The sequence below is a fragment of the Corythoichthys intestinalis genome, chromosome 16 (assembly GCF_030265065.1).
Source record: "Corythoichthys intestinalis isolate RoL2023-P3 chromosome 16, ASM3026506v1, whole genome shotgun sequence".
Lineage (NCBI taxonomy): Eukaryota > Metazoa > Chordata > Actinopteri > Syngnathiformes > Syngnathidae > Corythoichthys > Corythoichthys intestinalis.
The window spans coordinates 5029792-5056653 of record NC_080410.1 but is presented as its reverse complement, the minus strand read 5'-3'; the positions used below and the strand labels follow the sequence as shown (position 1 = coordinate 5056653).

Sequence of the window (26862 nt, the reverse complement as noted above, 5' to 3'; positions counted from 1 at the left end):
TGATGATGCTGGAACCTTTATTTGGTGCTGTTCCGGTGAGATTTACATAGATCAGGGGTCCCCATCTGCCGGGCCGCGGACCGGTACCGGTCCGTGGCGCATTTGCAACAGGGCCGCAAAGAAAAAATAATTTAATAACGACCGCATTCTGGCCGAATTAACCCTGTGCCCCTGCTTAACACACCAATATCTCTGTCTACTCTAGATATAATACTACGGGATAGATTACAATGTTGTCATAGAATTGATTGGACTGCTAGCAGTACATCTGGTTTGTGTATATAATATATCTATGTGTGCTTGTCCTCGATAATAGCGTATTACTAGGCCGCGGCGCAGCACATTTGTTCCCGGAAATAATTAGCCCCCACACGAGCGAAGATAACAGGAAAACACGTCTTTGGAAATATTTTTACGGCGAAAAGGGCACCTGACGAGCCTACAACCTCGAAGACCCACGAACTGCGAAGGAGTGGATTCTTGACCTGTTTGTGAATAAACAGAGAGATCGCAAATGACGGCGACCTTATTAAACGTACATTTGAGACAACAACTCTACCGAGGTTCTGGATTAAAGTCATTCTGGAATATCGACAAGAGCGTTGAAAACCTTGCTACAATTTCCAACATCGTATCTTTGTGAAGCGGGCTTCTTAATTAATGTTTAACGATAAGATGAAGTCGTTAATGGTGAGCGCGGTATGCAGCTGTTGTATGAAGCTTACGTGGCAGGATGAATCTGAGGAGAACTTTTCTACAAGTCCTTCCATGATCAAACGTAAGTTAATATTCCTTTCTTTCAAGAAAGTTTGTGGTGTTCACTTTGGAATCGCTGTATTTGCGCATTTGTTTAACGTTACGCGCATGCGCAGAACCGCATCGTTGCAATTTTTGATGGGTTGCAAAATTTGTCAGAACACCGGTCCGTGAAAAAAAAAGACCCAAATAACACCGGTCCGTGGTGCAAAAAAGGTTGGGGACCCCTGACATAGATGACTGCCTGAAGAAAACATCAAAATTCCCTCAGTCCTTGATGTTATGGGGCTGCATGTCAGGCAAAGGCACTGGGGAGATGGCTGTCGTTAAATCTTCAATAAATGCACAAGTTTACATTGAAATTTTAGACAGCTTTCTTATCCCTTCAATTGAAAATATGTTTGTCATTTTCCAAGTTGACAATGCATCATGCCACAGAGCTAAAACTTTAAGCATTCCTTGGAAAAATACTCATTCAGTCAATGTCAAGGCCTGCAAATGGACCAGATCTCAACCCTATTAATAACCTGTGGTGGAAATTTTTAAAAAATGGTCTACAGCAACAGCAAGGCTCCGACCTGCAAGGATGATCTAGCAACTGCAATCAAAGAGAGTTGGCACCAAATTGATGAAGAATACTCATCAAGTCCATGCCTCAGAGACTGCAAGCTGTCATAAAAGCCAGAGGTGGTGCAACTAAATACTAGAGATATGTTTTGTTATTTCTTTGTTTGTTTCTCATGATTCCATATTTTTTCCTCAGAATGGAGATTCCATATATATACAGTATTTCCCTGCACTTGCTCTATAAGAGTAACATTTACTGACCACTACAATGTTTTTTATTCATTTCTTTTAGTGTTTCTGAATGCTAAAGAGTTGCACTTTTGAACTAATTCATTATTTTCTCAAGCTTTTTATCTGAGTTTGTTCTACATGATAAAATGTCTGAGTGAGTGCTCGTCCAAGACTGGTGATTCCATACTTTTTGCTAGGGGTTTTATATCTGAGACAGATGTAGACTACCCAAAAACTCAAACCACTGTCATATTCTAATGTGTGATTTCTTTTCAGATTTGGGTTTTTTCATGTCAAGCAGTGTTGTTTTTGGCAGCCCTTCTAATTTTGGTCTTCGTCTTTTGGACGATAATACTGATTAGTCGTCTTTTAGTCATTTCAAAATGTGTTTGTCTTCGTCTAGTTTTTGTTGACGAAAACTATGACTAATTTCACCTAGTTTTCGTTGACGTTTACTCGCTATTTTCCTCTGTAAAATTCAAAAGTTTCACTACAAATATAAATAAAAAAATTCGAATGAACATTGACGGATGAGCATATATTGCTTAATCTACAACAGTTTTGTTTTTGGCAGCCCTTTTAATTTCCATCTTCATCTTCGTCTTTTGGACGATAATAATTATTATTCTTAGTCATATTTTCGTCATTTCAATATGTGTTTGTCTTCGTCTAGTTTTTGTTGACGAAAACTAATGATGAATAAACATCGACAGACGAGCACATATTGTATCATCTGCAAGCATCTACAAATCTATGACGTGACAATACACCATCAGCAGGTAAACAGTACATTATTTCCAATTATATCCACCTGGAAGCCACGAACTGTATGTAAAAAAAGTTGTCCGACAGTTTAAGAGGACGCTCGCCATTAATAATAATCATAATAATAATAATTAATAATAGTCTAAAGCTAACGCGAACGTGAATGCTATGCTAATGCTACAAGTTACGAGACACTGCTATGATGCAGGTTAACTCCACATCAAATATCACACACTGCAAATATGTGACGGAAACAATGGTGCATTTTCGTCTCGTCAGACGAAAACTGGAATTCGTGTTGTTATGTTTTAGTCTCCCAAGACACGTTTTTAGCTCGTTATCGTCTCGTCATCGTCATGAAAAAATTGTTCGTCGACGAAATATTTTCGTTATAGTCATTGCTGAAGAAAACAACACTTAAGTTCATGTTCATGTCAGTGTCCCCCTGAAATGGACCCATTCTTGGAGAGCTCCCTGGGTTTTTTTTTTTTTTTTAAATAAAGGGGCTAGCACTCTCAAGCAACCACTTTGCATTACCGTAATGCACATAATCAAAACAATGATCCAAGCAGGTTAGCAAGTTCACACAGTTTAATGACATGCATACTTTGATACAGGTCGGACTTTCAGTAGCAAAATTAGTGGTGTTCCCCCCACCTCCACAATTTGGACGTCTTTTTACATTACTTACAGTGGCTGCTGCTGGCCGATAAAAACCTTCTACTATCCCTCTTCTTTGAAGGATGCAGCATGTTGTCGACATGAATCTGTCGTGGGTGTGTGGGTTTTTGTGTGTGTCTGTATGGTGCATGGAGGAGGATCAAGTCATCAACCAATCAAATGTGAGTTTGATCGGGAAAAAAATGGAGCGGCACATTCACCAACTGAAAAGGGATAATGTACGTAAGTCTGAAAATAATGAAAATAATTTACTTAATAATGGTAGGGTCTAATCTATCCTTAGAACATATGGGAAGACACTCTAAATTACTTATATAATCCAACTCATTATATAATGCAAAAAAGGTTGTTTAAAATTTGAGCATCTTGGAAAGTTGGCTTGTGACAGATTAGGGCATTTAGATGGGAACGCGTCTCTACTTACAGAATTTTCAGTTAAACGACTTCCAGAACCTATTAATTTCAGAAGGAGAGGTACCACTGTGCTTCGTTATCGGTTCAACAATACTGATTTGCATGTCATGAAAGCACTTTGAATTACCTCGTGTTGAATTGTGCCATAGAAAAAATTGCCCTTGCCTTAACTAAAAAAGATATATATAGTGTATGGCAGAAAACACAGACAAGGCTGAAAAAGCAGTTTCTGCTCTTGCACCCCTCTTTAAAATAAACTGCTGTATTTTAAGACAAAACAACTGTTTTGTTTCATGAACAATGTCGATATGCTGCCATAGCAGATTCATGGCACACTAAGCCTCCGAACTATTTTTAATTTGTCCGTTTTACCCTGGAAACCCCCGTTTACAGACGTCGCGCAACCGCTTTTGTTTCAACCCAGCCATAAAACGAAGGTAATTCATTGTATTTATTATTCAAAATGACTGTCGTTTTTAGCTTAGAATCATTAGCTGATGTCTCATCTTTCGTTTAAAAAAAAAAACGACTTAAAAAAATGATTCACTCGCATATTTTAAACTTTTAAACAAATTATGTCACAATAAAAAAAAATGGCGTCTGTAAAAAAGTCACAGATATCTACCTCATAACTATCACTTAATTGTATTTTTTTTTGTTACTGTCGCATTTTCTCCGATACGTTAGATGAGAAATAATTAATCCAAACAAAGAAAAAATGAAAAAAAAGTTTAAAAGGGTAAATATATGAAAAAGAAAATCTCAACCACTCCTTGATGTCTGCTATTTCTGCATCGTGACCCTTGTTATATTGCCATGTTTCACGCATTAAATCCCCCAAAAATCCAGCTGTGGCCATTCACAGCTGTGTCTTGACACTCAGTGATACATGCTACATGGAGTTTTTGGATCGAAACAAGGTAAGTACGCGATAATATCTCGTTAAAATCATGGCGTCTGTAATTCTGCTCTCGTGTGCTCTCACCTCCACATAGGGTTATGCTGTTTAATTTTTTTTTTTTTTTTTTAAGTGCCCCCCTGTTCAAAAATTTTCTTCCCCCAGAAAATTGAGATTTTAAGCTTTCCAATGATGTATCACACATTCATATTGGACAATTTTGAAAGTTGGCCAAATTGGGAGTCTCAGAGTGGAACTTCAAGTCACCTGATTGTTTTCTGCAATATATTTGGCGGAAAACACATACAAGACTGAAAGTAGTTTCTGCTCTTGCATCCCTCTTTAAAATAAACTGCTGTGTATTTTAAGCCAAAAGAACTGTTATGTTTGATAGAACAATATGTCTATATGCTGCAATAGAAGATTCATGGCGCATTAAGCCCCGGAACTATTTCAAATTTGTCCGTTTTAACCTGGAAACCCCCGTTTACGGATTTCGCGCAACTGCTTTTGTTTCATTGTTTTCATAAAAAGAAGGTAAAAAGAAGGTAATTATATTTCTTATTCAAAATGTCTGTCATTTTTAGCTTAGAATCATTAATTGATGTCTAATATTTCGTTTAAAAAAAAAAAAAAAAACGACTTCAAAAAATTATTCACTCGCATATTTTAAACTTTTAACAAATTACGTAACAATGAAAAAAATGGTGTCTGTAAATAAAGTCACGGATATTTACCTCATAACTATGGCTTAATTTTACTTATTTTTTTGTTACTGTCGCAGTTTCCCCGATATGTTAGATGATAAATAATCAATCCAAACAAAGAAAAATTGAAAAAAAAAAAGTTTTAAATATAAATATATGAAAAAGAACATCTCTACCACTCCTTGATGTCTGCGATTTCTGCATTGCGACCTTTGTTATATTACCATGTTTCAACCATAAAACCCCCAAAATATCCGGCTGTGGCCATCCACATCTGTGTCTTGACACTCGATGATACATGTTACATGGAGTTTTTGGATCGAAACAAGGTAAGTACGCGATAATATCTTGTTAAAATCATAGCGTTTTTAATTATGCTTTCCCATGCTCTCACCTCCAGTTAGGGCTTTGCTGTTTAATTTTTTTTCTTTTTGATGCCCTTCTGTTCAAAATGTTTCTTCCCTCAGAAAATTTAGATTTTAAGTCACCTGAGTGTTTTCCGCCATATGTATGAAACTCTGCCATAAAATTGACAGTTACCAAAGCACAGTACCCTTTTTACACTTTTCCCCGTTTTAACTGTAAATTTCTGGCAACCACAGCTGCCAGTATTTTCTCATGAATTCGATTTTTAATTTTTTTTAGTCGCGTGTGTTTTTTTACAGTGTGCCGTTGATGGCAGTAGACGTCCTATGCATTTTGACTGGATTGGACATCTAGCGCCATCAATGCCAGCTAATGTTATTTAAAAAAAACAATAACATTCACAATCACACAATGGTAGGAAGGTATAATCTGTTTTCAAGCTCCTCACCCTTCGTCCCTTCTCTCCTGGAGATCCTGCCGCACCAAGGAAGCCAAATGATCCCTAGAGAGACATTGGGAGGTTAATTAGACTCGCTTCAGTGTCTCATTAATGTATAATTAACTACTGTATCAAATTACAGCTAATCTAATCCGAAAAAAAAAACATTATGAAACAGCCTTATTCATCAGCGTGTGATGAATGGTGGTTCTGAAGACCTATTATTAGAATAGCCAATTTTAACATGTCGTCTATCATCGTTTTGTGTTAGACCAAACATAGAAGAGAACAGGCGGTGTTAACATTCGGCATCTTGAGTGATTGGTTACCTTTGACCCTTGACGTCCTGGGTATCCTGGCAGTCCTGGCACTCCAAGGTGACCCTGCAAAAAAAAAAAAAAAAAAAAAAAAAAATATATATATATATATATATATATATATATATATATATAAATTTTGACTGAAATAAAAACAAAGTTGCACTTCTGTTTTGTGGAGAAACTAATAATTTTATACTTATGAAGTTGGCCTTTTGGCTATTACAGGTCATTATATTTTTTATATTAGTGTAAAATGGTGTTATTATCCTGAATGATGACGGGTTTTTGAGGTCGCGACGTCCTTGACATTCACCTAGATATAATTGAAAAGTGGAATTATGCAACAGCGATTTTTAAATCACTGTACAGCTATTATTCTTCTAACTACTGTTAAGTCATTGGCTGCCAATCACGGTAATAGACGTCCAATCCGTTTGAACTGAGAGAAGTGAATGAACAAATAGACATACATCATCGTCAATGGCATTAAAAAAATAATCATTCAATGGCAGCCATCAAGAGTTAATGTGTAGTTTGATTTACTAAACACCGGGTGTGGAGAAAGTACCCAAAAAAACACTTACTCAAGTCAAAGTGCTGTAATATTTTTACCCATTTTTACTGATGTTAAAATATAATCAGTGTAAAAAGTAGCTCATTTAAAATTTACGCGAAAGAAAAGATTAGAAGAAACATTTTGTAGAAACAGCTGAACAAAATATGTAATACACTTATGAGCAAATTAGTTACAATACATTGATACCAATGGTTGAGTGCTATTTTCAATGTAATGCATGGTAAATTAAGTTCACAACAGTGTTGTTTTCATCAACAACAAGAATAATGATAATATTTCAGTGCTGAACAATTTTTGTCATGCTGATGACGTGACGATGATGAGCTAAAAACGTGACAAGGGCGTAGGTTTGGTCTTAATATTGGTGGGGACGATATAACAGCATAACCCGCATGCACACTTTTAGCTGGGGACGGACATTACTGAGACCAAACATATTTGGTAAATGGGGGTCAGGGCAACATTTCTCACCAATACGGACCTAATTAATTGATAGGCTAAATGATTAATGCAAAATAAATCTGTATTGACTTCGCCTGGCACGGCCAGAATGTTCTCCCTGTATTTTTCAAACACTGTGAGAATAGTCTGGGACCCACCTCCTTAACGGCCTCTCGAGCCAGTACGAAATGATCCGTTCAATCAGATTTGTTTATTTGCGTGACGTGTTCTTAACGAGCAATGTCACTCTTCCGCTTCGGAAGTCGTCTCCACAACAACACAGATGGTGAACAGGAGAGCCGAGAAGATGTTCCAATCCACAGTAAAATCAGTTTTAAATTACCAAAAACACATCGACGCAAGTCATTGACAACAGTCTGTCTCGCGCTAGCCATGTTAAATAAACTTCTTCGTTCTCCGCTCACGCCGCGTGAGAGTTGTCACTTTACCAACGTCACGTCTGCCTGTCGCTAATTGGTCCACTCCGCTGTCTGTTTGCTGTGGCTTGCTCCGCCCTGGAAATTTGAACCGCTCATTGGTCGCCAGACTATAGCTGCAACAGCAGTGATTCTGGTGTACCAGGCTAGTCTTGACTAAAGACGCACGATAATATCTGATACAGATAATTATCGGCCGATAATGGTAATTATGACGTCACACAGATAATCCGGATTTTAAAAAAATTAAACCGATAAATCCGATAATTATATACTTGATTTGGCTCAATCAAAGCAGTTTTGTCCAATTCTGCACCTCCGCCTCCTAAACCCATCATCCCTCTGAAGCCCCTGTCGCATGAGTGACCCATTACCTATTCTGCACTGCCACCTCAACCCTGTCGCATGAGTGACGCATTACACGACATGGGTAAGGCAATTGGATATCATGGCGGCTCTGTCACCAGCGTGGGTTGATTTTTCTGTGTTTGAAACAAACGATGCTCTCACCATATGCAAAACATGCACTGCAGAAGTTCTACAATTCGGAAAGAAAGTGGTCTCATTCAACACCACTAACGTGATCAGCCATTTAAAGCTGCATCACAAAGATTTTGGGAACGAATACAAGCTAATGTAAGCAAACATAAACTAAGCTAAGCTACGGGGCTTGTGACGATTGAGAGACACTTTTGACGGCTCGGTCTCGGGCAGCGCCACCGCCACTCATCTCCGGTTCAACTCATTAAGAACCACGGCCAGACAGAGGTCTGGCACGGGTGCTAGTGTGGGGGCCGGACGGACTGAAGAGCACAGGCGGGAGGAGATGCCAACCTCGGTCGGACAAGAGACATTTTTTTACCGAAGGGACCCGAGAGCCAAAGCTCCGGATGAAAAAAATAATGCAGTTTATACAACCACCATTCTTCGTGAAAAACATGCCGATCACATCAGTTTCACCACGGACATTTGGACAAGGGATGTCAAGTAAGCATGCTTATAATGACGGCACAGTGGTTAGATGATAATTGTAACATGCACCAAACAAGAAGTCAGTCAGTCAGTAATGCCTTCAGTTTGCTGCAAATTTATGACGTCTTAATCAGATCATTCTTCTTTAATCTAGTCAAATAATTTTCTTGTTTTGAGTCTTAAAGACTAGTTAACAGATGAATGCGCCAGATTATTCCACTAACATGAAGTAAATATTACCATTTTTTCTTATTAAGCCAATACATCTAAAAAATTTGGTCATTTTTCACCTAAATCAAGAAAAAAAATGTTTTCAAATAATGTTTTGAACCATACCTATTCTTGAATAAAGAACATTTCTGACAAAAAAGATTTTTTTAGGATTAAGTATAATAATTTGTTGCTTAAAATAAGGCTGTTAAGCTTATTTTTAGATAGCTATTTTTCTTATTTCAAGAAATCTAAGTGAGTGAAATTTACTTGAAGCGCTGGCAGATAATTTCACTTATTTCCAATAGATTTATACTGAAAACAAGGGAATTTAACTAATTTTAAGGAGTTTTGTTTTTACAGTGTAGTAATGTTATATATGTTAGGAGTGGCTAACTTTTAAAGGCATTTTTGTGCAACTTAGGTATTTACTCTGTAAGTAATTGTTGCCAAAAGTTTACTATTACACAATGTCAGACAATCCATCAGTATTTAGATGTTGGAATTTACTACTTGTTCACATTTGATGTTGAAAAAAAAGAGCAATAAATTGTATTTTTGCACAGTAATATATGTAGGTATACTTTAAATTTTTACATAAATCTTTTAATAGAATTATCGGCTTGACATTATTGGTTATCGGCTGGAACGAAGAGGAAATTATCGGTTATTGGCATCGGTTGAATAATTATTGTGCATCACTAGTATTGACCCGTACTGACTTTCACACTGCAAATTTATAACGTCTTAATCTGATAATTTTTGTTAAATCTAGTCAAATAATTACCCCCATCTTTTTTTGAGTGTTAAAGGCTAGTTAACAGATTAATGCGTCAGATTCTTCCACTTACTTTAAATAAATATTACTATTTGTTCGTGTTGAGCCCATACATCTAAAAGTTGGTCATTTTTCACTTAAATCAAGTAAAAAATAGCTTTCAATTAATGTTTTGAACCTATTAATGTTTGAACAATATTCTTGAATTAAGAACATTTCTGACACACAAATTTTTAAGATTAAATATACAAACTTTTAGCTTAAAATAAGTCTGTTAAGCGTATTTTCAGCTAGCTGCTTTTCTTATTTCAAGAAGTGAGTAAAATTGACTCGAAGCACTGTTGCAGTAGCAAAATTAGTGGTGTGTTCCCCACCTCCACAACATAGACATCTTTTTATATTACTTACAGTGGCTGCTGCTGGAGGGAAAAAAAATCTAATATACCTCGTCTTCAAAAGGCATGATGGCATGTTGTATTTCTGTCGGGTTGTGAATGCATGTGTGTGTGTGTGTGTGGGGGGGGGGGGGGGGGGTTTCCAAGTAATCAGCCAATCAAACATGCGTTTGAGGGGAAAAAATGGACTTGCACATTCAGCGAATGAAAAGGGGTCAATGTAAGTCTGAACATAATGAAAGTACTGTAATTCACTTAATAATGTTATGTTAATGTCAATTCTATCTTTATAACATATAGGAAGACAATCTAAATGACCAACATATATAATTGAAGTCATTATATAATGCAAATAAGGTTGCTTAAAAGTTGGTGGGGATAATTTGAGCATCCTGAAAAGTTATAGCGTTATGTCCCTACCGTCCCTATGCAAACCTACGCCCTTGTTGGAAGACTAGAACATAACGAGACGAATACCTGTTGTCGTCTGACGAGATGACAATGAGACAAAAATGTGACAGTGTCTGTCATATATTCACAATGCGTGACATTTTCATATTTTACGTGGAGTATGTCAGCTTGCATCATAGCAATGTTTGGGTCATGTCACTTATGTGAGATATGCTGCACCACTCCCTCATTCTCCTGAATGTGTCTCAAGCTAAGCTGCACTCCATCTTGCTTGTTCGGAAGCACTGTAAGATTTGTTTTCTTATCTTGGCAAGAGAGAATATGTAATGCCGCTTCAGCCTTTAAAGGTCTGTGCTGAGTGATCATTAGACGCAAAATGTAATTTGGCATGTAAGCGTAGCATTCATGTTCGCGTTAGCATTAGCTTCAGAATGGCGAGCGTCCTCTTAAAACACTGGCCAGGCTAAAGCCCAGCCACTTGGCTTTTCTGGCTAATATACGTCTAGAGGAGAGCCAGTTGGTGAAATGGCATTTATTAGATGCTCTTTATAGTCGCCTATAGGAAGCCAATTATAGCCGTCAGAGTCGTCACCTTGGAATGTGTTCGCCAAATGGCTCTGGCTAGACTCTTAAGTATAGCCAAAAAAAATCCTAGACTTTCCAGAGTTAACCGCTCGGATAATATTTTTTTTACATAAAGTTTGTGGCTTCTAGGTGGGTTTAATTGAAAACAATGTACTGTTTTTCCTGCTGAGTGTGTCTTATCATCCACCAAGTTGGCGTTGTCCTTGTAGACGCTACAATATGTGCTCGTCTGTCTATGTTCATTTGAAATTGTTGGAGATCTTAATTATTTTTGGATTAAAACTTTCGAATTTTACAAACGAAAACATTTTGAGTAACTGTCGACTAGAACTAGACGAAATTTGAGATTTCGTCGACTAAAACTAGACGAAGATGAAAACATTTTGAAATGACTAAAATATGACTTAGACTGATAATTGCTTTCATCCAAAAGACCAAGACTAAGACTAAATTTAAACACTGGTTCACGATGCTAATTAGTAACTTCTCTCATTAGCAGCCGTGGCATTTGTTTCCTTAAAGGGCGTGTGACACGAAAAAGCATGTTTATTTCATATTACACGTGGTATTTTATACTCCTGAATGAAATGGACCGCTTGGATGTGTGTGGAAGGGATCGCTATATTTATTTAGTTTTTTGAATCCCGCGCCATGAAAATGAGTGACTTCCATCAACAGTCTCAAGTTGAGAAAGAGGGCGCTTTGACGTGTACGGATGAAGGAGTCCTCTTCATTATACAGCCGTACTGTTGTATGAGAAGGACTGAGGATTCAGCTGATTTTGCGGATTAATACGTTTATTTTTCGCATCACGGCAGCCAAACGGCTGCAGAAAAATCTTGCTGTACAAGGGAGAAGCATGTGCGCCTTTTTGGGGTTTTAAAAGGTTCCCATTCACCGGTGGATATTGGCCAAAACAAGCCCTACTACTGTGGGACCATGGGACTTATGAGGAAGTGAGTAAACATAGTTATTTTTATTATGTCAAATACCGGGATCATTTCAATATGTAGGTGGCTTGCATTTTATGGCTGACATGCCCCTTGTCCCCTCGGCCGACGACTGGCGGCTTGTCGCACATCCCTGCCGGGAGAGCACTATACTCGTCTTACTGCCCTCTTTATGTGCCCGGTGTTCTGTCAAATTTTCGGACCGATCAGAAATTGCAACTTTGTGTTAAAAATATCCGCGAATACAACGATTACAAAGTAAACACTACAAACCTTCTTTAAATAAAGCACTACTTACGTTTGATCATGGATGGTCATGTAAAAAGCTCTCCTCATACACATTAGCTGCACATGTTAGCTGCACAACAACTGCAGCCGCCCTCCTCCACTGAGTCTCGTTCTTTATGACTTCGCCGTGTAGTAAAGCATTACTTTGCCATAGTCGTGTTGACCATTTGGCAGCGACACGCTCCTCCGACTTCGACCGGTTTGTTCAGCGTTCATTGTCCAGCTGCTTCCCTGCTCTCCTGTCCATAGAAGCAGGGGAACGAGCTGTAAATTGCTCTCCGCCGGGCGGGTTGGCGATCGGCGAAGACAATCGACAACCCAGTCGTCATGTGAAATGATCCGGGCTAGTTATGTGTGATTTCATGCTTCGAAGACTTTGAAACATCACGGGTTCGGGTTAGCATGTCAGCTAGCTGTCACGCCTCTTGGTTTGTTTACATTCTCCGAAGCCAGGGAAGGGAGAAATAAGCCCGATTTACGTGGCATAAAATACCGTTTGGGTGGTGCGACAGTAAAGGTGAAGTCGACAGTTTTGTCCATTATGGAGTAATTTTGCCATGTCGTCCTGAATAAATGCATTTTTATTATTTCATATTCCATTTAGCACAAGACTGCTTTTTGTCATGACCATGCCATTTATTTAGCTATTGGGGAAAAATACTTGGATAAAAAGAATATCCTGGAAAAATATTGGAGTAGAGAGACTGAAACAATGACATTTTGTGGCTCTCTTCGTTGCGTTTTCCTCGTTGTGAATAATTCCCCCTCAATGGGCTGCATATTAAAACAGATGAAATCGTGACTCCGCTGACGTCATCCACCTGTTGGGACGCTAGAGCCGTATAATGGTAGGCGTGGCTAACAGGCAGATTAGAAGACTAATTTCTCGTCATATACGCTTTGCTAAATTGTTGTATATAGTCGAATTGTCTCAACATATGATTCTAATTCACATAATAATCCTATTTAAGACTTTTTTTCTCCTGTCGAAGCCACTTTCATGCTAGACACACTACTGTTATACAATCAGTGTTATATTAGTATTGAAACGCACATTTACGTTTACTATGTCTGTGACGATGAGAAAGTCCATTCAATATGGCGACGACACACAACTCCTTTGTCGACATAATAGAGTTTCGACTATGCGTCTGGCGCTGCATGTTTTCATGCCAATCAGATGGATTCTATTACCACTCAGACGCAAAATTACCTGTTTTTTTTCCACTTAATTACAGTTACGAGAGTTAGTAAATGTAATTTGTTACTTTCCACCCCTGCTATTAACTCTGCTTTCCAATTAGTTTGATTCCAATGAGATTTCCAATCTTACAATATAACAAATATTATTTTTCCCATATACTCCACCTTCTCTCCAGCAATCCCAGGAGGTCCAACATCCCCCATGGCTCCCTGCTGGCCCTTTAGCCCCTCTGTTCCGTCCTCGCCACGAGTACCCGGAGCACCGCTTTCGCCCTACAGGGGAAAAAAGTAAGTTTGTTTTGCAGACTTGTGTAAAAGAAGTATGGCAGTAAGACGAGAGTTGTGATGTTCTCACCCTGTCTCCCTTGAGGCCCATGTCACCTTTGAAGCCAGGGAAGCCATCTTCTCCCTAATGAGGTGACAGGAGAGATACTGAATTATAAATATGTCACTGTATTGTGATGGAAAATCAATGGGGGTATGGCTGACTGACTGAAAGCAACTAGATAACTGTGTTGTAACTCACCTTCTCTCCTTTAACACCCTTTAGACCTCGAATTCCATCAGCTCCCTGTAAAATGGTAATGAAATTATTACAATCTATCAAGTTAACCCAAATAAAATTTTGCAGTACTCTTGGGAGAAATGATTTTTTTGGTTAGTTTTTTACATTTGCTTCCTTTGACAGCGCTAGACATCCAATACATTTAAAGTGGGAGGGTTGGCGTTTCTTCATTCGCTGCCCACCTCCAACTTTTAATGGATTGGACATTTCTAGTGATCAACTCATGTAAAGAGTTTTTATCTAGTTTTTAAGAGCCAAATGATCGTCAATATCATCGTCAATGGCACTGAAAGAGTTTTTTTTTTTTTCTTTGCTTTCATGCTAATGTGACAAATGATTAATATAAATGGAATGTCAGTTTTTGTTGCATTCATTTTCTTACCTTGACGCCACGGATCCCAGGGTACCCGATTGGCCCTTGGGGACCTATCACTCCCTGCGTATGACATATTTTTATAAACATTATGCATGAAGAAAAAATTTAATTAGCACGTTCAACTATTGCAGGGGTGTCAAATTGATGGGAGGAGGGCCTCACCTGTCTTACAGGAAACTTTTGTGTGGCCCTCAAAAGTAAATAACGAAAATCGACTTCATGTTTTTTGCTAAAAATCAAAATTTTCATTGCCCAAAAATTGGAAAATGCTTACCCTAATTTTCACACTATAAGCCGCACCTGACTATAATCCACCAACCACCAAATATGGCACGAAAACAGCATTTCTTCATAGATAAGCCGCACTGGACTATAAGCCGCAGTTATATATTTATGTTTGTATTATGGGATATTTACACAAAACAAATATTAACCAGTAGTACTTTATCTGACAGCGGCATCATACAACTGTTATAAGACCACATGAATCACCATAAAGCTTTGAACCAATTGGCTGCAAAGCTTCATTGGTTCAAGAAGCTTCATTTGGCGATCACTGCTCCTTTGGGGGAGACAGTCAACCTCTGCTGCCACCTTCTGTCAACACTGTTGTTGTCCAACGTGCCTCCGAGCATGCATTGCGGTGCTACAGATGTAAATAACAATCAAAATTCATGTCCTGTGCTAATTATTTCTTCAGTTACTGTTCCAGTTGTTTCATTAATTGCTAGTTATGGTATTTGGTAACACTTTATTTGACAGTGGCGCCATATGACTGTCATTAGACAATCATAATTATGACATGACACTATTGTGAGCATTTATGAATGTTTTGAACGGATGTCATTTAGTGTTACCCGGCAAATTATCTCACTTTTGAATGGATGTAAAAGATCCAAGCTGGACATAAATGGAGTTAGTGACATAATTTGCCGCATGACACTTAATGACATAAGCACTTAGTAATGCCCATGATAGTATCATGTTATAATTATGACGATCTTATGACAGTGTTATGACGCCGCTGTCAAATAAAGTGTTACCCATTAACCCAAATAAATCATCAAATAAGCCGCACTGGACTATAACCCGCAGGATTCAAAATGAAGGAAAAAAGTAGCGGTTTATAGTCCGAAAATTATGGTAGTTTATTTTTTAACTACTGTAAAAAATAAACTAAACTGCCGATACAGATAACAGTATCGGCAGGGGCGGCCGATCCGGCCCGAAATTGTGGTATCGGAATTGGCAAGTGCCAACAAAGAGGGCGCCGATACCATATACCAGTCCAGTATTATAAGACTTGACCACAAGCTTTTTTTCTCCTGACGCTCACTACACTCTCTGTTGTGTGATGACGCGTGATCACTTTGCACGCCAAGCAGCTATCGCTACTGGCCTGCTCCATACCAATGAGAGTGGGCCAGTAGTCACTCTTAACCAATCCCGGAGCAGCTTTTTCAAATGCAGGAAAAACAAACTCTGAGAGGAAAATGTCAGCGGTCTGGACATATTTCATTTTATAATCTGTGTCGAGTTCAATAAGTGCATGCAAGATTTGCGGCCAGAAAGTTTCGAGAGGTGGAGTCAAATCAGCCAGTTTCAATACCTCAAACCTGATCAAACATTTAAAGACGAAACCTGAACGAACACAAAGAGTTTGAGGCAACAGGAGCAACTGCTACCAAGAGAAAGGTCAGCTCACTTTGTTTAATATACTTTTATTGTCTTTTACTGAAAGAAATGCCACAGTAATTTGAGACCTGTTTCAAAAGTAGGGTTGCCACTTTTCAGAAATAGATAAAAGGGATGCGCCACTCGCGCCCAAAGTCGTACAGGCGACAAAAAAACAAAAACAAAAAAAAAGGGACAGGGACATCCCCAAAACTACTAAACTGCGTAGTACCTATTTATATACAGTATGTTCCGTATTGGGTCAATACAGAACGCAACTTTTAATTCCCAATTCGGAAAGATTCCTTATTTCAAAGGACGGGTGGCAAGCCTATTCAAAAATGCTGTAGAAGTAAACAAAGTAAGCTAAGTTAGTAGCTAAGTGTGTGTTGCTGCTGGGAGGGAGGCTAATAGAGAGACAGGATGCTGTGGTCAATTATTATTACTTATAATTTCATGAAAGTTGGACTGTTTGGCCACTGAGAGCCAAAACCCAGGGTTTAAAAAAGTTTATTCATTATTCATTCATTGGAATTTTTACTTTCTTACTTTTGGGCTAGTGCTATACATGTTTTAATTTCACAAATTCAGCACTATTTTGGCCTTTAAGAGCCAAACGTTGATTTAACTATTGTCAACCATACCAGGTATGCAATAAAAACTTCTATCGGATTCACTATGTGTATATATACAAATATATATAAAATCCTAGGTGAAACCCTGCGATCCATTTATGCCATGACCACTTCCTTTTTTTCCGACGAGAATGGAGTATCATTGTTGTTGTGAACTACGGTTCCACACAAATGTACATCGAGATCACATTTAGCTTAGCAATTGGAGCCGTGAGACCCATTTTTCAAGCGTCCCAAATTTCCAAGAAAGCGCATTCATCAAAGTATCATCGGGAGTGACGTGTGATGTGCAACGAACAGAATGCTATGACGACATCAGCACTTCTGTTATAGGACGCGTTCAGATTTTGCCACAAAACGCTCACTGCCGCCGGGAAAGCAACCTCCCATGGGGTTTTTCAATCGGCACCTTTCAAACTTAATTTCTCGAGCCTCTGGGGTCGTAGAAGCAATGCTAAATAATAAAACATAAAATAATTTATATAATGGATACATGTGTATTTTTCGGCTTTTTGGTTTTCAGCCAAGTGTTTCAAATATTTGTTTTTTGGTTTCTGCCAATAATTTTGCTTTCAGTACATCCCTAGAAGAAACCCATCACTACATGAAAAAGACGAGTTTGACACCTCTGAACTCTTGCTTCACATCCTTCAGGCAACAAAAATATTACATTTCTGAGTTTTGAATGAGGTGAGAGAGCCTGTGATGTGCAGTTACCCACTTGGGCGCCTTTTTCTCCTTGAGATCCCTCTCTTCCCGGGTGACCCTGCAGCAAAGAGAAAGGGATACCAAGTCCAGTTAGCGCTATTGCACTGCGCTTAATGGAATTACTCCGACTGCAACGGGGCAATCGAAAAGCGGAAAAGTCAGTGTTAGTGAGACTGAAACCCCCATTATAATGCAATTGCTTGAAACAAAGCTCTGTAGGATAATTAAATGGAGCATCAAGTGAGAAGCAATTTAAACTCGAAAATGGGAGAGCTTTTTTGGGGAGGGATACAGTGAAATCACCCAACTGGAACACAATCTGTTGTCATTTGTTTGCATTTAGATCAAGCGTTTACCTTTAGGGGGTAATAGAATTGGAATTCATCTGTTTCACATTGACTGTACTGTTCCAGGGAGTATCATTTTCTAAGTTATTGAAATCCCTAACAAATTTGAAAGACTGAAAAACAAATCGTGATTACACTTTCATTTAAATACATAACACATAACACTGTCATGAGTATGTCATATTTATGACTTGACGCCTGTCATGAACATGAATGCTTATGATAGATGTCATTAATTAATTCACTGCCACTGGCTGCATTAGGTTCTAAAAGTAAACCGAACACTGAATAGGATCAACAACCTTTTCAGCGTTGGAACTGCTTCTTCCTAAATCAAGTTATTACCATTGACGGTGATAGATGGCCAATCCATTTTGACTGGGAGGTACAAATGAACAAATGAATGTTTAGTCGCCCCTCCCAGCCAAAATACTTCTATCGCCATCAAAGGCACTGAAATATGGGCATTCACTGCCAGCCATCAAGAAAAATTGTTGTTATATTCTAGTTGATTACTACAATACTATTATTAACTATGGGTGGGTATAGTAGACAAAAAAAATACTCAAGTAAGAGAAGCGTTACTTCAAAATAATATTACTCAAGTGAAAGTAAAAGTAGTCATCCAAAAAAGTGTACTCAAGTACAAGTAAAAAAATATTTGGTGAAAAGAATACTTGAGTAAGGAGTAACATTGTGAGTAACTGCTTACAGTGTCTAATTTGTTTTCTCAGCAAGTTATCTATTAAACTAAATAAACACAAACAAACAACGACAAAAAAAATCATTAAATTCAGGTGAGAGGAAAAAAATAAAAATACAGAACTAAAGCATCTTTCGTCCAAAGAGCATGAGTACCCTCTAGTGGAGAAAATTATTACTAGTTTCAATACCTGACTAGTGAATAGTTCCTTCATAGTTCCTATTATGAAATTAAAAGGATCATATCTCTGGTTTTCCGTAGTCAATCGGTGCCAATTAAACACTGGGAGAGAGGGTATAATCCACGTTTTCAAGTCATGTTTATGGCAGCGGTCTACGTCAAATACTTCATTTTTTTGGGTGCTTTAACCCTTTAACGATGGATCTGTCGGCAGCAATATATTTCTGCATGCGTACTTTGAACTGCCCAAACTCCTAAACGGTTTGTGCAATTGAAATATTCAACAGATCCTGAAAGCTGAGAGGTTGCGCTTGACAGTCAAATGGGTACTGTGATCTCACTCTCCTACCACCAGGAAAACAGCGAATCAGCTCCTTTATTCTCTGACATGCTAGCATTGGCGCATTTACGCATGCTTTGAACTACCGCAATAGGCACACAGAAGAAGTCAGGAGAGCTGGAAAAAAAAAAAAAAAAAAAACGGCGAAGAACGGCACGTTTTATTATTATTTTTTGCAATGAAATGCCAGCAAGACGGTCAATGAGAACAATAAAACTTTCACAGAGATTCAATGAAGAGTTTGGGAGCGATGGCGCAACGGGGAGCAACTTTTGGTGAAGAAAGTTATCGATTGTTTCTCTGTGGTTGAACCTCTCTCTGTACTTTTCTCAAGCTCCTCTTTATTTTGTTCACGGTACTTTATGTACAAAACATGTTTGTATTGTGTGTTGACTCACAGTACAATATACAGAGTGAACAGTGTAACATTGTCAAAGTCTTGTTTCCAACTATATATATAATTCTTATATTCATATCCCTACATTGTTTGTACTATACAGCCTTTGTGACTACTACTACTCTGCCACAGTTTGTGTTGTGATGAAGAACAGCTATACTGTGTATGTGCTATGAAATGACAATAAAATAAGTACTCGTCTATTCCTCAAGTGACCTATGTCCTGGAGAGGGCTGTGAAGATGCTGTAGCTGGAGATGCCAGTGTGGTCGTAGATTGATATATATATATATATATATATATATATATATATATTAGGCTGTCAAAATTATCGCGTTAACGGGCGTTAATTAATTTTTTAAATTAATCATGTTAAAATATTTGACGCAATTAACGCAGATGGCCTGCTCAGACAGATTTAAATGACAGTACAGTGAAACGCTCACTTGTTGTGTCTATGGAGTTTTGCCGCCCTCTGCTGGCGCTTGGGTGCGACTGATTTTATAGGCTTCAGCACCCATGAGCATTGTGTAAGTAATTATTGACATCAACAATAGCGGGCTACTAGTTTATTTTTTGATTGAAAATTTTACAAATTTTATTAAAACGAAAACATTAAGAGGGGTTTTAATATAAAATTTCTTTTTTTTTTTTTTCTTTTTTTTGTCACACTTGGACGGAATGGAGCGGACTCAAGTGCAGAATTCAGTCTTTTAATGAACACAAATATTCAGAAGCAGTAACAAACTGAGGGCGCTCCAGAAGGAGGAAATAACAAGCTATGAAATAAAATGGTACAAACGGGAAACAAGAGAGCCAGGCAAAAAACGCACTGGAGTAGAATACTATAACAAAGGACTTTGCATTAAGCATAAAAAACAAACTGTTGAATACTAAGAATAAACTCACAACGTAGAATGTCTTGGACTATGAATATGGGCTGTAGTGAAGACGAAGGACGAAGACACTTTGGCACAAGACTAGGGAGTGACAAACAATTTGAGCACATGAGGAACGTGGTACAGGTGGGAACAATAGGTAATCATAATCAGAGACAGGTGAGACAGCAGGAAGGGTGAGTGGTAGAAACAGGAGGGTGAGGTTTCAAAATAAAGCAGGAAGAGACAATATACCAGGACGTGACAGAACCCCCCCCTCTAGGACCGGATCCCAGACGGACCAGGCAGCTCAGGATGGGCCCTGTGGAAGTCCCTGATGAGGCTTGGGCAAAGAATAAAGCGGGAAGGGACCCACTGTCTCTCTTCGGGGCCGTACCCTTCCCAATCGACAAGATACTGGCGTCCCCTGCCCCTGGTCCGGACCGCCAACAGCCGCTTGACCTTGTAGGCGGGGCCACCGTCGATCTCCAGCGGGGGTGGCGGGGGCGGAGTTGGCAGCACGGCGCTCTCAGCTACGGGTTTCACTTGGCTCACGTGGAACGTGGGGTGGATCCGAAGGGTGCGGGGAAGGCGTAGTCGAACAGCCGCCGGTCCGATCACTTTGGAGACTGGGAATGGACCAACAAAGCGGGGTGCCAGCTTCTTGGATGAAGCTCGAAGGGGGAGGTCCCGAGCGCTGAGCCAGACCCGCTGCCCTGGCTGGTATGAAGGCGCCGGGCGTCGTCGACGGTCTGCCGTTCTTTTCATTCGGTCCCCCTGACGAGCAAGGACCAGACGGGCAGCCTCCCAGATGCGCCGGCATCTGCGGACTAAGGTGTGGGCGGAGGGGACTGAGACCTCCGGCTCCTGGGCGGTGAAAACTGGAGGGTCATATCCAAACACACACTTGAACGGTGACATACCCGTAGCTGAGGTGGGCAGGGTGTTATGGGCGAACTCGACCCAGACCAGGTGGTTGCTCCATGTCGATTGGTTCTGGGAAACCAGGCACCGGAGGCCAGTCTCCAACTGCTGGTTCAGGCGCTCGGTCTGGCCGTTGGATTCCGGGTGATATCCCGAGCTGAGGCTGGCTTTGGCTCCGATTAGCTTGCAGAAGGCCCCCCAGAATCGGGACACGAACTGGGGCCCTCGATCGGAAACGATGTCCTTGGGGAACCCATGAACCCGAAACACTTGCCTCATCATGATCTCGGCGGTGTCCTTGGCGGAGGGCAGGGCTGGCAGAGCAATAAAATGAACCATCTTAGAGAATCGGTCGACCACTGTGAGGATCGTGTTGTTGCCTTGGGAGACTGGGAGCCCCGTGACGAAGTCCATGGATATCTCTGCCCATGGCCTGGAGGGGATGGGCAGTGGCTGTAGTAGTCCCATGCGTGGACGGTTGGAGGTCTTGTTCTGGGCGCAGACCGAGCATGCCTTAATGTACTCCCGGACCTCCGGCTCCATCCCCGGCCACCAGAACCTCCGGCAGATGGCATGAATAGTCCGCCGAACTCCCGGATGGCAGGAAAGCGGCGAGGAGTGGGCCCATTGAAACACCCGGGGGCGTAAGTCGATCGGGACAAACAGACGGTTCTCTGGACACCCCCGTGGTGATGGAGCCTCCCCATTGGCCAGCTTAACCTCCTTTTCTATTTGCCAAGTCACCGCTCCTACCACACAGTTCAGTGGCAGGATGCTTTCAGGCTCTTTGGCCACAGGCTCAGGGTCATAGAGGCGAGAGAGCGCATCAGCCTTCTTGTTTTGGGACCCCGGCCTGTAAGAGATCGAAAATGAAAAGCGGTTAAAGAAGAGCGCCCACCTGGCCTGACGAGCGTTTAGTCTCTTAGCAGTCTTAAGGTATTCTAAGTTCCTGTGGTCTGTCCAGACCAGAAAAGGGTGCTCCGCCCCCTCCAACCAGTGACGCCACTCCTCTAAGGCAGTCTTCACGGCCAATAACTCTCGGTCTCCCACGTCATAATTCCGCTCAGCTTTGGAGAGTTTCCGTGAAAGAAAAGCGCAGGGATGAATCTTTCCGTCCTGTTCAGAGCGTTGCGAGAGGATGGCCCCAACGCCTTCATTAGAAGCGTCAACCTCCACCACAAACTGCCGGAGGGGATCAGGCATGTTCAGAATTGGTGCTGTGGTGAAACGGGTCTTGAGGGTCTGGAAGGCGGCCTCCGTCTCAGGGGTCCACGAGAACCGCACCTGTGGAGAAGTGAGAGCATGGAGGGGAGCCGCTATTGCGCTGAAGCCTCGGATAAACCGCCTGTAGAAGTTAGCAAATCCCAGGAATTGCTGGACCTTCTTGCGGCTATCGGGGGTTGGCCAGTTAACAACAGCGCTGATTTTAGCCGGATCCATCTGAACCCTTCCAGGGGCTACGATAAAGCCCAGGAAGGAGATGGTGTCGGCATGGAATTGGCTTTTCTCTGCCTTAACATATAATTTGTTAGCCAAGAGCCTTTCTAGTACTGTGGCTACATGCTGCTGGTGGGTGGCTAAATCGGGTGAGTAGATAAGGATATCATCTAAATAAACGAAAACAAAGCGGTCTAAGAAGTCACGTAGGACATCATTAATCATAGCCTGAAAGAAAGCTGGAGCATTGGTAAGACCAAACGGCATCACAAGGTATTCATAATGGCCATCTGGCGTGTTAAAAGCAGTCTTCCACTCATCCCCCTCTCGTATTCTAACAAGGTGGTAAGCATTCCTTAAGTCAAGCTTTGTGAATACCTTGGCTTGTTGCAACTGATCGAAAACCGACGACATTAACGGGAGTGGATAACGGTTCTTAATCGTGATATCGTTCAGCTGGCGATAGTCAATACATGGACGCAGGCCTCCGTCCTTCTTCCCCACGAAGAAAAAGCCTGCCCCAGCAGCAGAGGAAGAAGGGCGGATCAAACCTGCCTTTAACGAGGACTGAATATAGTCCTTCATGGCTTGTCTCTCGGGACCAGAGATCGAATAGAGACGTCCCCTTGGGATGGTGGACCCAGGAATGAGGTTGATGGCGCAATCATAGAGTCGGTGAGGAGGTAAGGACATAGCACTGGTCTTGCAGAAGACCCGGCTTAGGTGATGGTAACAATGGGGGACTGTGCTCAGGTCGATCTCCGGTCCTGAGGAGGCAGAAAGAGACACGTTATTAACATCGACCCTCTTAGCCCCCGTATTACAGCCCCCCCCACAGTCACTACCCCAACCCGCAATTTTGCCAGTTCTCCATTCAATTTGCGGGCTGTGTTTACATAACCAGGAAAACCCCAGCACCACAGTCTGAGCCGATGCTGAGAAAAGGTGAAAGCTCATGGTCTCGGTATGTCCTTGTACCCCCACCCCCACTGGTTCGGTAGCATGGGTTATTGTGAAAAGTCTGGTGCCATCGAGGGACCTGGCCACCAGAGGTCGCTTGAGAGGAACAGCCCGCAGTCCCAACAGTTTACACACGCCCCATGGCATCAGGCTTTCATCTGCTCCTGAGTCTATGAGTGCCGGGAGTGTGTGGGTTCTAGCCTTGTGCGTTACCAGGATAGGGGTGGTCGAGCGTGGTGTACTCTGCTGAGTACGTTGCATTTCTTTGGGTCGGTCACGGCGGGAAGGACAGGCGGCCACCAGATGTCCCGAGGCCCCGCAGTAGTAGCAGCTTCCCTCCAGCTGGCGGCGCTTGCGCTCCTCTCTGGAGAGACCGGTCGGCCCTAGCTGCATGGGCTCGACATCTACTGGTTGCGATGGGGCAGGAAGCAGACAAGGGGGGCACCTCTTGGGACGCTCAGATGCCCGGGGAGGGGGCCTCTCAGGGCGATTTGGTTGGACCCTCTGGAGCTCCTGTAGCCGATGGTCTGTCCGAATGGCTAAAGCGATGAGGGAGTCGAGGTCGTCTGGTAGATCCAGGGGAACGAGTTGCTCCCGGATGGGAAGGGAAAGCCCCTTCAAAAAGGTGCCGTAGAGCGCCATGTGTCCCCAGCCACTTCCTGCGGCCAGGGTGCGGAACTGGATGGCGTAATCATTAACGGAGCGGCTGCCTTGCAGCAAGTTTGCCAGTTCCCGCGCTCGAGCCCGTTCGGTGCAGACTGGGTCGAACGTCTTGATTAGGGCTTCTTTGAAAGCAGGGAAGGAGTAGCAAATTGGGGAGTCGCGCTCCCACTCAGCCATCGCCCAGGCTCGTGCTCGGTCAGTCATATGTGTTACCATATACGCGATCTTGGCTCGGTCCGAGCTGAACTCACCCGGAGAACAGTCAAAATGAAGCATGCAGTCTGTGATAAACATCTTACTGTTGCTGGCTTCTCCAGAGAAACGCTCCGGTGGAGCCAACCGAGGACCTCCCCCAGAGTGAGTGGAAAAGATAGGCGAAGGGACAGCAGGTGCCGCAGGAGGCGGAGTGACAGGCTGAAGCCTACCCGCCAAGTCGGTCAGTAGAGATGTGAGCTGGATCAAATTGGTGGCCATGGCTGCCTGGAACTGCTCCTGACGGGTGAGTCTGTTGTCGTGGCCCTGGAGCGAAGCTAAAAGCTTGGCGAATTCCGCTGAGTCCATATTAGGCCAAAGTGTACTGTCACACTTGGACGGAATGGAGCGGACTCAAGTGCAGAATTCAGTCTTTTAATGAACACAAATATTCAGAAGCAGTAACAAACTGAGGGCGCTCCAGAAGGAGGAAATAACAAGCTATGAAATAAAATGGTACAAACGGGAAACAAGAGAGCCAGGCAAAAAACGCACTGGAGTAGAATACTATAACAAAGGACTTTGCATTAAGCATAAAAAACAAACTGTTGAATACTAAGAATAAACTCACAACGTAGAATGTCTTGGACTATGAATATGGGCTGTAGTGAAGACGAAGGACGAAGACACTTTGGCACAAGACTAGGGAGTGACAAACAATTTGAGCACATGAGGAACGTGGTACAGGTGGGAACAATAGGTAATCATAATCAGAGACAGGTGAGACAGCAGGAAGGGTGAGTGGTAGAAACAGGAGGGTGAGGTTTCAAAATAAAGCAGGAAGAGACAATATACCAGGACGTGACATTTTTTTTTTTAAACCTGTCCTGTTCAGCTGTTTGACACAGAGAATGGAAGTCTAAGTGCCCAGATTCTGAACAGTTTTAATGTTTCACATTGAGAGTCTGACATACTCCCATTGTGATCATTCAAAATACCTTTTTATTATGACAAAGCAGCGAACAGGAAGGGATTATGGGGGGACAGAAGAAAAGAAATACAAGAGAAGAAGGAAAAGAAACACATACACAAACAACAACTAGAAATACATTGAACATCTAAACTAGTTACTAATATGCTGGTGCTATCGTCAGCGAGATGTATTTCCGGTTTACACCATGTGGGGGCCTATTGGCCAGTGAAAGAGGAGAATGGGGGTGGGGGTGTCTATAAGCCTATAAGCTATGTGATTGAAAGGGGTAGAGTGTACACAAATCAGTTCTGTGATCTAGAACCCAGTAATCGTGTGAATCTCTTATGAGTAAGCCCGTTGGCGACCAACCCTACGCCGCCGCATCGCCAATCCCGGCACCGGGACCCCCGACCCGAGAATGCCCTACCACATCCAGCAGCACGCAGGCCCCACCGGGCGCGCGACAGCCACGCAGACGGGCGGAGAAGCCGCGCGGGCGCCAACCCAGGGCCACAGCCCCCACCCAGCCAGCCCGGGGAGGGAGGGAGGGCGGGCGCGGGGGCGGGGGGCCATGCGCAGCCCATCCCTCCTCCCGCAGCCCAGCAAAGGAGCCATCGTCCCCCCCCCGGGACCCAGGGTGGTCCCCCGGGCCACCCGCGCACCCATCAACCGGCCTTCAGGGATGGCAGGAGGGGACGCATCACCAACCCCACGCCTACACCCACCCCCACCCGCCCACCCGGGCCACGAGCCACAGCCGCAGCCCCCCAACCGGCACGGCACGCCACGGGACCCCCAGCGGCCCACCAAGCCCCAGGCAAGGCAGGGTCCCCCGCCGGTGCAGGCGACACCCCGCTGATACACCGGCGCTCAGTCAGCGACCCGCGACGGAGCGCAGGGCGGATAATTAATTTTTTAAATTAATCATGTTAAAATATTTGACGCAATTAACGCAGATGGCCTGCTCAGACAGATTTAAATGACAGTACAGTGAAACGCTCACTTGTTGTGTCTATGGAGTTTTGCCGCCCTCTGCTGGCGCTTGGGTGCGACTGATTTTATAGGCTTCAGCACCCATGAGCATTGTGTAAGTAATTATTGACATCAACAATAGCGGGCTACTAGTTTATTTTTTGATTGAAAATTTTACAAATTTTATTAAAACGAAAACATTAAGAGGGGTTTTAATATAAAATTTCTATCCATGGATCGCTTTAACAGAATGTTAATAATGTTAATGCCATCTTGTTGATTTATCGTTATAATAAACAAATACAGTCCTTATGTACCGTATGTTGAATGTATATATCCATCTTGTGCCTTATCTTTCCATTCCAACAATCATTTACAGAAAAATATGGCATATTTTATAGATGGTTTGAATTGCGATTAATTGCGATGATTTACGATTAATTAATTTTTAAGCTGTAATTAACTCGATTAAAAATTTTAATCATTTGATCATTTGACAGCCCTGATATATATATATATATATATATATATATATATACATATATATA

General features: G+C 41.9%; 1 protein-coding gene across 2 annotated transcripts in view; it reads right to left on the bottom strand.

The window, feature by feature from the left end:
- The window catches only part of col5a3a (collagen, type V, alpha 3a), a 212692-nt gene that overhangs the window by 81362 nt on the left and 104468 nt on the right, over positions 1-26862 (bottom strand). For both annotated transcript variants that reach the window (XM_057861461.1, XM_057861463.1), the window contains exons 26-32: positions 17363-17407; positions 14339-14392; positions 13918-13962; positions 13747-13800; positions 13557-13664; positions 6154-6207; positions 5834-5887 (exon numbers count right to left, since the gene is read on the bottom strand). In XM_057861461.1, coding sequence (XP_057717444.1) covers positions 5834-5887; positions 6154-6207; positions 13557-13664; positions 13747-13800; positions 13918-13962; positions 14339-14392; positions 17363-17407 — 414 coding nt within the window. The remainder of the gene's footprint in view (positions 1-5833; positions 5888-6153; positions 6208-13556; positions 13665-13746; positions 13801-13917; positions 13963-14338; positions 14393-17362; positions 17408-26862) is intronic.